Source organism: Nicotiana attenuata, unplaced genomic scaffold (assembly GCF_001879085.1).
Source record: "Nicotiana attenuata strain UT unplaced genomic scaffold, NIATTr2, whole genome shotgun sequence".
Lineage (NCBI taxonomy): Eukaryota > Viridiplantae > Streptophyta > Magnoliopsida > Solanales > Solanaceae > Nicotiana > Nicotiana attenuata.
In genome coordinates this window covers 525,856-537,500 of record NW_017670446.1, presented here as the reverse complement: position 1 = coordinate 537,500, position 11,645 = coordinate 525,856, and the positions used below count along the sequence as shown (strand labels likewise).

The following is an 11,645-nucleotide window of genomic DNA, read 5'->3' as shown; positions in this document are numbered from 1 at the left end:
GATATATATATATATATATATATATATATATATATATATATATATATATATATATATATTCGAAATTAGTGTCTGGTCATAAAATTTCTAATTTTCACTTGAAAATGAATTTTGGAATTTTTCGAATTTGAAAAACTTCAAAAAGCTATTTTTCAAAATTTTCACTCAGATCACCCACAAAACTTCAAATATAACCCAAAACTATATTCATGTCCAGACACTACTCTAATTTTCAAATACCATTTCACTTGAATTTTTTTTTTACTTTTTTTTTTTGAAATTTCACCATTTTTATGTCCAAACGCGTACTAAATTACTGAATTTTAAATTAATAATTTATAAATATTCAATAAATTTATTAAGACAATATAAAGTTTGAACCAAAGTACTCGAACCGTTATTTTCAAGGGTAGCTCTGCCCCTGCCTTTAGTCTCCCTTGTCGTTGCTCACCGCCACACTACACCAATATTAGCATTTCCAATATATATATAGAAATTAAAAAATCCAATATCATTTGGATCCATTGATATGCATTTTATCTTGGGAAATTACCAGCTATGTCCATTTATAAGTAGCTCATTACAAAAATTGGCCAATTGATAAAATATTACTACTATTAGCCAAATTAGCCAATTAGCTATTTGTAGCAAAAAAATATCAAATTTTTGCTTTGTTTTGAGTGAGTGTTATTAGAATAGATTGGGCACAACTTAAGGAGCTTGAATCTCAGTTTTGGGATGATTTGGTGAAGTTTTGAGGTGGTTTGAATTGAAAATTCGAAGTAAAAGCTGAACATGACAAAAAAGTGATATGTGTATCATTTGTGTATCACATATGTATCATATTTGTATCAATTGTGTATCACATGTATATCCATGTATACCTGTGAGTGAGATACATGCGTGATACATGTTTGATACATGTGTCGCAGAAGACTTTTTTTAACTCGATTTAATTATGAATTTTGATACAAAACCAGTTCAAATCGCCTCCAATCTTCCTCAAATTTTGTATATTGACTTATCTATATATTTTCAATAGATTTCAACTATACCCATTGAAAAAGTTCCTTTTTTGTTTAGATTTTTTGAATATTGTATAGATTTTTGTATTTCATCACCTTATTTGCTACCCCGTTCATGAAATTTCCTTTCCGTCTTGTATCTAATGTTGCTAATCACGCTTTAAAATATGGAAGGTGATTTTTGCATGTGATTCTTTGAGAGAAAGAACCCTATTATTTGGTTTTCTAATTTTTGGTGGCTAGTTTTGGTAAGTCTATGACTAATGACTAGAGGTTGGTAAGTTGAGATTTATTTGGGACATTTTCGTAAGTTTCCCATTTATCTTTCATCTGCTTAAACAATTGTCGTGTGTGTCGAACTGTGTGACCAACTCGTATGGAAGTTTAAACCGTTAGAGATGATACACTTTATTTACTTAATTATATCTTTGATAATATATATATAAAAGAAACCCAACTTACATTTGAATTACTATATTACCCCCTTTATTATTTACCTAAATAATATTTTCTTTTTTTTTTTCTGAAAACCCTTACAAATAGTTGCACAAACTCACGCCTACAAGGAAAAGTCACTTAACGAAATGCATGGTGGCAAGTTTTGATGTGAAGAAAGTATCTCTTTAAACTACATCGAAGGGGTACAAGTGATTGAGACATAGATGATTATCATCCATCCACAATCCCTTGACTCTTGGATGTGATTACAATTCGTGAATAAACATTACGCTTGTTGATCTACAACTACTGCTAGCTAGAATAAAAGGAGTAACAGGTATGCTTTTTGGCTTGCTTTCTCTTCTTGTTTAAAAAAAAAAACACAAACTTTTCTCATCTAGAATAGTTTCACGTATCTTGCTATGGAAATCACTTCTTTTATACCTTAATCCATGCTAGAAGAGTTATTATAATTCCATGTCTCTTCAACAAAAAATATATGGTAAGTTGGGGGATGGAGGGTGGAGATAGTTGAAGAAGTTAAAAGAAACGAAATCTTGAAATTAATAGTTACGTACAAAATTAATATATAACAAACTCATGAAAAACACAATTGAACATCAAGCTTCAAGTTTTCTTAATTAAGATTCAAATGTTTATTTTTTAAATTATCAATTAGGTCCTCGATTGTCAGATAAGCTGATTAATTTGATTTGATATGTTTTGTTTTCTAAATTAATTGATCAATTATGAGGTCTTTTCTTTTAAATTGTGATTGCTGCACTTTCATTTAGCTGATTCTACATGTGATGAGATGTCTTAATGCCTGTAAATGTTTCAGGAAAGCCTATGCACGTAGTGTACTCCCTCCGCTTCACACTAAGTGACCAATTTGCTTTTTTGTTTTGGTCCAAAATAAGTGTCCATTTATATAATCAAGAAAATATTCAATTTGTTTTTACAAAATTACCCTTATGTACGTATCCCTAAAAAGTCATTTACTCCTCACATTTGAGAAGAGAAGTAGTGCTACTATAACTATGGTGCAACATTTAATGAAGGGTAGTTTAGTCACACTAACTATTTTCGTATAGGATTTAGTATTTCCTTAATGGGTGTGCCAAAAGCAAATTGGTCACTTATTGTGGACCGGAGGGAGTAACATTTATGATCGATGTTGCTCATATTATGACAAAGGTATGTTTCAGGGAGTCTGTCCTAGGATAGTATTGTTGGTGATTTATTCTATGTTCTATTTTATAATTCCAGTATGTGAATTTTACATAGTTCATCTTTTTTGGTTAATACATTTCCCATAATACAGTAACATCAACATGTGCATCTTAGATTTATTTTAATCAACTTTACTCTATGAACATTTAGTTGCTTTGGAGTTCAAAACAATTAGCAGTTTTCGGATTGCTAACTACTTTGTTTTTTAAATAATCCCTTTTCTGTTTGTATTTAGTTTCCTCTTGTCTTATAGTCACACGCTTACTACCTTTTGTTAGTTTTTGCCAAAAAAAAAAAAAACGATTAGTTGTGATCAACTCAGCCAGTAATCTATTTTATAGGAGTGATCATTTGCTGTAATGAGTTTGTGAAACCTTTAATACCTTTTGTTGGTTGAATAGAAAAATTTCCCATTCACGACTGTTATTTTGTTTGGTTTTATATTTTGATAAGTAGAAGTTATATTGATACAGCAAACAACAATAATGGAACATAGAAAATCTAATGGTGTGTGTATTTCTCACATACAATGTCCAACATACACCAAAATGCTAGCAAATGCATTAATTTGAATTTCTCCTCATAATTTATCAGCCACATCTATTTACAATTAGCAACTGAAACGTTAGGTGTTTTGATTCATTGATTTAATGGATAAGAGGGTGGGGGCAAGCAAAATATAGTCTGTATTTGGAGATGCACTAGGTGATTTGTTGTTCATGAGTTTTCACTTTTCTGGACAATTCTTAATGTTGGATAGTATCTACTGTAACATGTTTTCTCACATGATCAACTTTATGATGCATTTTTAAGAGGGACATCAATATCAACAACAAGAGTCATGCTCATGACAGAGCAACCAAAACGGATGAAAGGAACATACAACAGGAATATCGTTTATAAGGAAGTACTAGGTGGGATACGTTTCAATACATGTTTGTAACTCATAAAGTCGAAATAAGCATAAAAAAACACATGTACCTAATTAAACTTTGATTGTTCTTTTATGTAGATTCAGACGATATCCAATCATCTTGACCTCGGCAAACAAGTTGCCATACAGCTATACACATTAAACTTTGATTGTTCTTTTCTAACTTGTATTCTTCAATAGATATATTAAAGATATATTGTTGCTTTCTTCTTTCATTTCTATGATGAATTAAACATGGTGCAGTTGGAAGAAATGATTGAGCCTTTGAGCCCAATTGGTGAAGTGGAAGAACCAGAGGAAGAAGAGAATGAAGAAGTAGAAGATATCAGCTACGATGATCTCAAGAGGCGCATGTGGAAAGACCAGATGTTGTTGCAGAAGCTCAAGTCTATGCGAAGCAGCAACAAAAAAGAGATTATTGATGATGAGTCACAACAGGCAAAGGCGCAAGAACAATCTCGCAGGAAAAAGACATCCAGAGCTCAAGATTCTATTCTCATGTACATGGTAAAAATCATGGAGGTGTGCGGAGGTCAAGGCTTTGTATTTGGGATAGTGCCAGAAAGGGGAAAGCTGGTAACGGGCTCTTCAGATAGCTTGCGAGGTTGGTGGAAGGAGAAAGTGAAGTTCGAGAAGAATGCCCCTATTGCCATTGTTGAATTCTTGCCCAAACTACTGGTGCAGCAGCAGGAGAATGATATATTGGATCCTTCCTCCTCATATATGCATCTTCTTGAAGAACTGCAAGACGCCACTTTGGGCTCACTGCTTTCTGCCCTGATGCAACATTGTATCCCTCCACAGCGAACGTTTCCTTTGGAGAGAGGATTAAGCCCACCTTGGTGGCCCACAGGGAAGGAACTGTGGTGGGGTGACCAAGGATTCTTGGCCCAGGAACAAGGCCCACCACCTTATAGGAAGCCCCATGATTTGAACAAGGCATGGAAGCTTAGTGTTTTGGCTGCAGTTATCAAACATATGTCTCCTGATTTAGGCAGGATGAGGAGGTTGGTGATTAAGTCCAAGAGCTTGCAAAACAAGATGACTGCTAAAGAAACATCTACTTGGTGTAAAGTTGTTAACCAAGAACAAGCCCTTCTCGAGCTCACACAAAGGGCCCTCAAGATTTCAGAAGATGAGGACGAGAAAGAGGATAATCTTGCTTTTGATGGATCTACTAGTACTTTGATAAGAAATGACATGAAGAGGAAGTCCAACTTTGAGCACCATGTGATGAGCATGGAGCTAGATGTACTTTACGCATGCCAAAACTTGAGCTGCCCACAGAGTGGTTTAGGTTTGGGATTTGTTGACAAGAATTCAAGAATCGAACATGAGATAAGCTGTTCCCATCGTGATGATCAGCAACGACTTAATTTGGCCATCAATAGTACTACTTTTTCTAGCTTGATCAATGAGGCACAATTGAAGCCACATGAAGAAAGTATATTGGGTAGAGAAAGGGAGATTATTTTCCAACAAGATTTGATGAACAATATGGAGGTAAAAAGTAGCTCTGGAAACTACCATACACAAATATCAGGCGGGGTTCTGGAAAATTTGAAAAACTTTTGGGGAGACAATAATGTTGTCCTTGAACAGCTGGATTATGATCTGACAACTAATGGGAACATGAACTCAAATGGAGCTCCATCACAAGATGTTGATCTAAATTTTGAAGCTGCAACTTGTATTTGGGATCTGGCTTATGATGATAGATTTGAGGGTTGAAAATTTAATAGTTGCAGCTAGAGAGATCATCCTGTCATGTTTCTAGGTTATCTGCATTTGTTGTTTCGAGAAATAAAGTTATGAATATATATAAAACTTATCTGTGTAATAATTTTCTTTTCTTCTTTCACGTTTTGTCCTATGTTTCTTTTAGATAATTTATAAAGGGCTTTCTTCAGGTATGGCTATGCTATACTGATCTTGGAAAGGAGCAAATAAAAAAAAGTGTTAATTACGTATTTCAATACTGATATAAGAGGGTGCTAGCACTTCGTTAAGACTCTCAGGATACACTATAATATTTTAAAGTTAAGAGTACTTCAGCTATCCAACCAACGGCTGAAGTAGTTAGTCGTGGGGCTAAAGCCGCAGGAATAGTTGGTTTTAAGTTTAAGCTTTACTAGTAAATAGTTGATATCTTAAATTCAGGTTAGATATCTGATGTATTGTAGGTCTAACTTTTATCATTTTAACACGGGTCAGTAAGTTGGTGTATCCTAATTGTTTGTTCAGTCAGTGAGTAGGTTGTCCGGTGTACTTAATCATGTCAACCAATCGAGAATAGTTAATCGAAAGATCTTGCAAAGAACCCAGACACAAGATGCATAGCCAAGCAATGTTTTAAGAGAGGAAAATTGAAGGAGAAAAAGAGGGATATATACAAGAGATGAATGATAGTAAATTGAACATAAAACCTGAGGAGGTGCCGATATCCCCATCTCGATCCTCATCCATTCTTCTTTTTCTCGAAGAGGGCGAGTCTTCCTCATCTTGAGACTTCAACTAGGGGAAAAGACGGAAGATGGCAGTCAACTAGTTACATATTTCCTTCCCACCAACCTTGAGGTATGAAGTGATTAGAGAACACACCATCAGGTCTGCCACGACGATCATGACGACTAGGAAAAATACTGGCACACCCGTTGCCACCATCACCTCCTTTAGCCCATATGCAGCAATCTATCATTCTTCTTTCCTGTACAGAAATTTGTATAAATGGACAAATACATAGTGCTCTCCTACTAACTATATCGCAATCTGGTTCTAAATGATACACACCAACTTACCAACCCATGTTAAATGATGGCGATATTTAGTAATTTTCATCATCTGGTTCTAAGATTTCATCACCTGCTAGCATGGGTGACAGCAAAAGACAGGAAATATCTAAAATTTATGCAAGTGATACATTAAACCTTCAACGAGAGATAATAAAGAGAAATTTAAGGCAGCTCAGTTTAGGTATATGCACACGAACTTTGGCGAAGAAGAATGTCTTCAATGAATAAACTATTCCTGTGAAGCCAAATCGACAGTAAAGATGATCAGCAAATGAGTAACATCCCGATACTTTGGCGTGAGAGCAGTTAAATATGCAATTCCTTAAAAATGTATGACAAACAAATTGCATCAAATTTAGCCTGTTCAAGCCAGTGCATAGAAAAAGAACGTTTAAACCATTCTAGAGCTAAATGCTACATTTTCCATTTATGTAGAACAAATTTATGCACTTAAATGTAGTCAATTCAATTACGTGAATAACTCAACAATAATAATTGTGTTGTTTTTATACAGATAAACTTCAAATACTTCAAGTTATTAACCTACTTCCTAAATTTTGTACCTTCCAGAAAAGGGGGATCTATACTATGAAGAAAATATCCCAAGTTCTTTCGAGAATTTTATCAAACATCTACCAGACAATGTAGTTTTAACTAAGGAATAGGTTCTTACGAGATCAAATTAAAGGCGGCAAAGAATGGACATAAAAACAAACTCAGGCTTGAAGATTCATATTAACAAGGTCATAATTTATTGTCTAGTACAATTAAGATGCTGGTGGCGTAATCTGTTTCGCTTTTTAACTCTTGTTCATGAACTTTGTATATACCATTTCAATATTCAATGTAAAGATCACCTCATTGCCGGATTCTTTATTCTGCTACTTTTTAAAGAAGAAATCATGTAGTAATAAATGAGTTTTTTATTTATACAAATAGTACTTTGAGCTTGCGGTATAAAGAGATTGACAATACTTCTTTTATCTTTTGAGTTGTTTTTTATCCGAATGGGATGAAAAAAATGAGGTTGCTTCTTATTATGAGTTATGATTAAGTTCATGATCTATTTGAAATAGATGGCAATATTTAGTAAAATTTGAAGAAATTTTTACATTTCTATACCACATAGGAAATCTTTTTACCCTACATGTTTAAGGTTTGAGTAAATTACACTTAGTATACCAAATTACCAATCTTATACCATACTTAATTAAGGGTCTAATTAATGGGCTATTTTTACTCCTTAATTATAGGTATCCACATCTAATTAATGGGCAGTTTTTACTCCTTAATTAAAGGTATCTATATATCTCGCGTTTCTCTCTCCTTACCCCTCACCCCCCACCCACGTTTTTACCCATACCCCACATTTTTTTTACCATTTTCCCTCTTCTGTAACCAAACAAAATTCCACATCGATTGTGTTCTGCTTTTTCACATCACTGATGAATACTCAACAGTTTAAAAGATAACGGAGAGCCATTATGTCTTTTGGAAAAGTCAAAAATGAAAATAAGTAAAGCAAATGGTTTAACACTGTTTTGCCGCAAAAACGAGTACCATTCTTTGGTGAATTCTATAACAATATGGGTATTTTATCAACAAAATCACAAAAAAACAGGGCAAATCTTCCCATGCAATTGCAGATACGACTCATAGTTTTTCAACATAGATTGTAGTTTAATTGTAGTATAACTGTAGTAGTTTTGTAGATACCCTTAAAAACAATACTGCTTTATACAATACTTAAACTAATTTGTAGTTTATTTGTAGATGTTTTGTAGAAAATTTGTAGATGAAGAGAAAATTTTGTAGTCAACATTTTTTTCCAACATAGATTGTAGTTTAATTGTAGTATAAATGTATTAATTTTGTAGATACCCTTCAAAACAATACTGCTTTATACATACATAAACTGATTTGTAGTTTATTTGTAGAAAATTTGTAGATGAGGAGAAAATTTTGTAGTCAACATTTTTTTTCAACATAGATTGCAGTTTAATTGTAGTATAAATGTAGTAATTTGTAGATACCCTTAAAATAATATTGCTCTATACATACTTAAATCATTACGCTGATGTGCAGTCTTCTTACGGGATGTTGGTGTTATTATCACGGGGAGAATGAAGTTTTGAGAAGAGAAGTCCAAAACAATTTTATATTTGTCATACAAAAATTTTGTGGTCAGTAAGATGCTTGAATTTCATTATGATTGTATTCTTTCGCCCTGAAAATTAGAAATCCTTTTTCCTTTCTTTTGTTTTATGGTTTTAGAGGAAAAAGGCATTATCTTTCCCAAAAGGGTAAGCATTTTTCTGTAGTAGATATAGAGATCAGTGGTAGTGTATAACTGTATGTACCAATGCCTCAACTCACAGTGCCTTCTCCTGTATCAATATCAAATATCATGAAGAATGTTCTTGTTCTCGTTCTCCTCTCCTGATGAGAATAGATTGATTCTGGGCTCCTTAAAAATTTGTGTCCAACTTCAGCCATGAAAAAACCCATGAAAATCATCAAACGCAACAAAAATCCAGCGAAAACAGCCCCAAAAATCAGAGAAAATCAGCATCAAACTCAGCATTTGCTCGACGGTATTGATTTTTGATGACCTTTTTGTTCGGATCAATGACGGAGAGTTGATACCTGATTTGGAGATGGACGCAGAGATTTTTGCTGAATTTTCAGTTAGTTGGGGGGATGAATCTTATGTGAATATGAAAAAATATTTTAGTCCCAAATTTGTAGGCGCCTAATTTGGAAGGAATAAGTTATTCAAATATTTATCCCAGATTTGTAGGCGCCTAATTTGGAAGGAATCGGCTCTTAATATGGTATTTAATGAATGGTATAAATTTTGTAGGAAAAATATAAACATAGCGGGTAATAATGGAAATATGCACATTTTTGGTAATAAGGTTTCATATATGGTATAGATAGGAAAAAACCTCAAATTTGAATTCAACAAACTTGGAGCCCGTTTGGACATACAAAATTTTTCTTTTTTTTTTAAATTTTTTTTTGAAAACAATGTTTGGTTATCCCATTCTTACCAATTTTTCCTTTTTCATTTGAAAAACCATTTTCAAATTTGAAAATCTGGTTCTCACCACTTTTTCAATTGAAAATGGGAATTTGCTAGTTTTTAGTTTTACCAATTTACCCTATATTTTAAAATTTATAAAATGACCCCATTAGTTTTTCATCTTTGGCAGATACATCTTTGGCGACTGATGGTGGAACATCAGTCCTAGTTGATTTTGCATCTTCTGTGTATTGCAGTAAAGCAAAATATGATAACAGTGAAACAATAGCATTTTGATTGTTTATTTCAAATAGGATAATCAAATTGGGATGGTTTTGATATTTTTACAAGTTGTGGGTATAAATCATGTTTCATGATTTTGAAAAAAAAAAAGACATCCAAATATATTGCAAAAATTATAACCAAACACAATTTTATCTTCAAATCAAATTTTAGTGAAATTCCAAATTCGAAAAAAAAAATCCGGAATTCGTGTCCAAACGCCTACTTATTTTATTTTTAGTAATACTTGCTTATAGGAATGAGATGACATATTTAAACCCAAAAGATCTAAACGAAATATTTACTATGCTATAAACTTGTTTAATTTAAATAATAAAATTCAAATATTCTTCTTTCTATGATCTTAAGCTTCATGGCTAGTCAACCTAGGAGGAAAACTTATTTTCGAGACGATGCAAGAAGTTTTAGAAGAGTAAAAGTATTCTTGTAATATTTTTTTTCAAATAAATGCAAGACCTAGGTGTTAGAATTCTTGGGATTTAACGAATATGGAAAATTTTAAATGATTTAAGTGTTCAACTTGCCTTATGGGAGAAAATTAAAATATGATTACCATTTAAATCTTCATCATTCTTAATTTCCATTAAGTTTCATATCGAATTAATTAAGTGAATCCTATTGTAGAATCGTTCCATTCCCCCTGATAGCCGCAAACTATTTTCCTGGAGTTGATCAACGTTGACTTATTTATTCACGCTTTGCACGTCTTTTCTTTCTACTATTACTTAAATACTTTTCTTTTAATTTGCACAAATTGACAAATTATTAAAATAACTCTATAAATATAGTTAGTAGGTTCCCAGTACAGTAGGGGACCGAGATTTGGTCCGTTTCTAAATGTTTGATTCCACTCTATATAAAGACATAACAACATTCTTAGTTAGTAGAATCTAAGCAAAAGAGGAGAAAGGAGAATTCCAATTCAGGGAATAAAATTCTCCTTTCCCCATATTGGATAAAAAAGAACAAACAATAGAATTTCTTCGTCGTGGTCTTCTCATCATTCTTCCTACCTAGAAGCTTCATTTTAAACTTCCAAGCAAAGGACAATGTAAGTTCCCTTCAACTCCTATGTATATAGGAATTAAACCAAGAGTATAGGATTTGATATTTATTAGTTTATTTAATTCACATCTAGTTAAATTTTGTTTGTCAAAATTATATTCGGAATACGTTTTATGTTTTCACTCAAATTTGATTTTGTTAGTATTGTAAATAGGGGTTTCATCCCTCTTCATCAACACTTGTCACTTAGTTTGCGTAACTAGAAATTGAAGCAATAGAGTGCTGATTGTTGTTGTTGTTTTCTTTTTCTCGTCTACAGTTCCTCAAAGTCTTTTCGTGTTAGTATGTCTACGTTAAATGAAAAACACATCCAAAGGATTTTCGACAAGCTTGATGAAGATGGTGATGGATTAGTGAGTTTAGGTGAACTCAAAGGCCTACTTGATAAGATTGGAGCTTGTACGGATCTTGACGAGCTCCAATCTTTGGTAGGAAAAACGAGCCTAAACTTCATTGATTTCTCCCTCTTTTACGAGGCGATGGTGAAGAAAAATAATGGGGATGAAAAGAGAAAAGAGGAGAATAATTTGGAAGATGATCTTGTTGAAGCATTCAAGGTGTTTGATTTGAATGGAGATGGTTTTATTTGTTGTGAGGAGCTTCAAAAAGTGTTGTCAAGATTAGGGTTATGGGATGAGAAAGAAGGAAGTGATTGTAAGAGCATGATTCATATGTATGATACTAACCTTGATGGAGTTCTTGATTATGAGGAATTCAAGAACATGATGTTGGTTTCTAATTCTGAGGGTATTCCTAATTTGTAAATTATTGACTATTCATTCATCTTTTTGAAACTTTCTACATTAATTAATTGTTGTGATATATGACTA

General features: G+C 33.0%; 2 protein-coding genes and 1 long non-coding RNA gene across 5 annotated transcripts; 2 read left to right on the top strand and 1 right to left on the bottom strand.

Moving 5' to 3' along the window:
• The first annotated feature begins 1,619 nt into the window (after positions 1-1,619).
• On the top strand, positions 1,620-5,581 carry LOC109239526 (putative ETHYLENE INSENSITIVE 3-like 4 protein). 2 transcript variants are annotated; one of them, XM_019406107.1, is made up of 2 exons: positions 1,620-1,800; positions 3,874-5,581. In XM_019406107.1, exon 2 carries the CDS (start codon positions 3,883-3,885, stop codon positions 5,359-5,361), a length of 1,479 nt encoding a protein of 492 aa, XP_019261652.1. In that variant the 5' UTR covers positions 1,620-1,800; positions 3,874-3,882; the 3' UTR covers positions 5,362-5,581. The 2 variants fall into 2 exon arrangements, with proteins under 2 accessions (XP_019261652.1, XP_019261651.1); XM_019406106.1 differs by lacking the exon at positions 1,620-1,800 and having other exon boundaries at positions 2,917-5,581.
• Positions 5,582-5,965: 384 nt separating this feature from the next.
• On the bottom strand, positions 5,966-7,414 carry LOC109239521. 2 transcript variants are annotated; one of them, XR_002069912.1, is made up of 2 exons: positions 6,421-7,414; positions 5,966-6,337 (listed from the first exon to the last, which is right to left on the bottom strand). It is a non-coding gene; the product is annotated as an uncharacterized LOC109239521 (long non-coding RNA). The 2 variants fall into 2 exon arrangements; XR_002069913.1 differs by having other exon boundaries at positions 6,429-7,414.
• Positions 7,415-10,573: 3,159 nt separating this feature from the next.
• Positions 10,574-11,645, top strand: LOC109239520 (probable calcium-binding protein CML44). The gene is made up of 2 exons (XM_019406097.1): positions 10,574-10,801; positions 11,075-11,645. Exon 2 carries the CDS (start codon positions 11,100-11,102, stop codon positions 11,577-11,579), a length of 480 nt encoding a protein of 159 aa, XP_019261642.1. The 5' UTR covers positions 10,574-10,801; positions 11,075-11,099; the 3' UTR covers positions 11,580-11,645.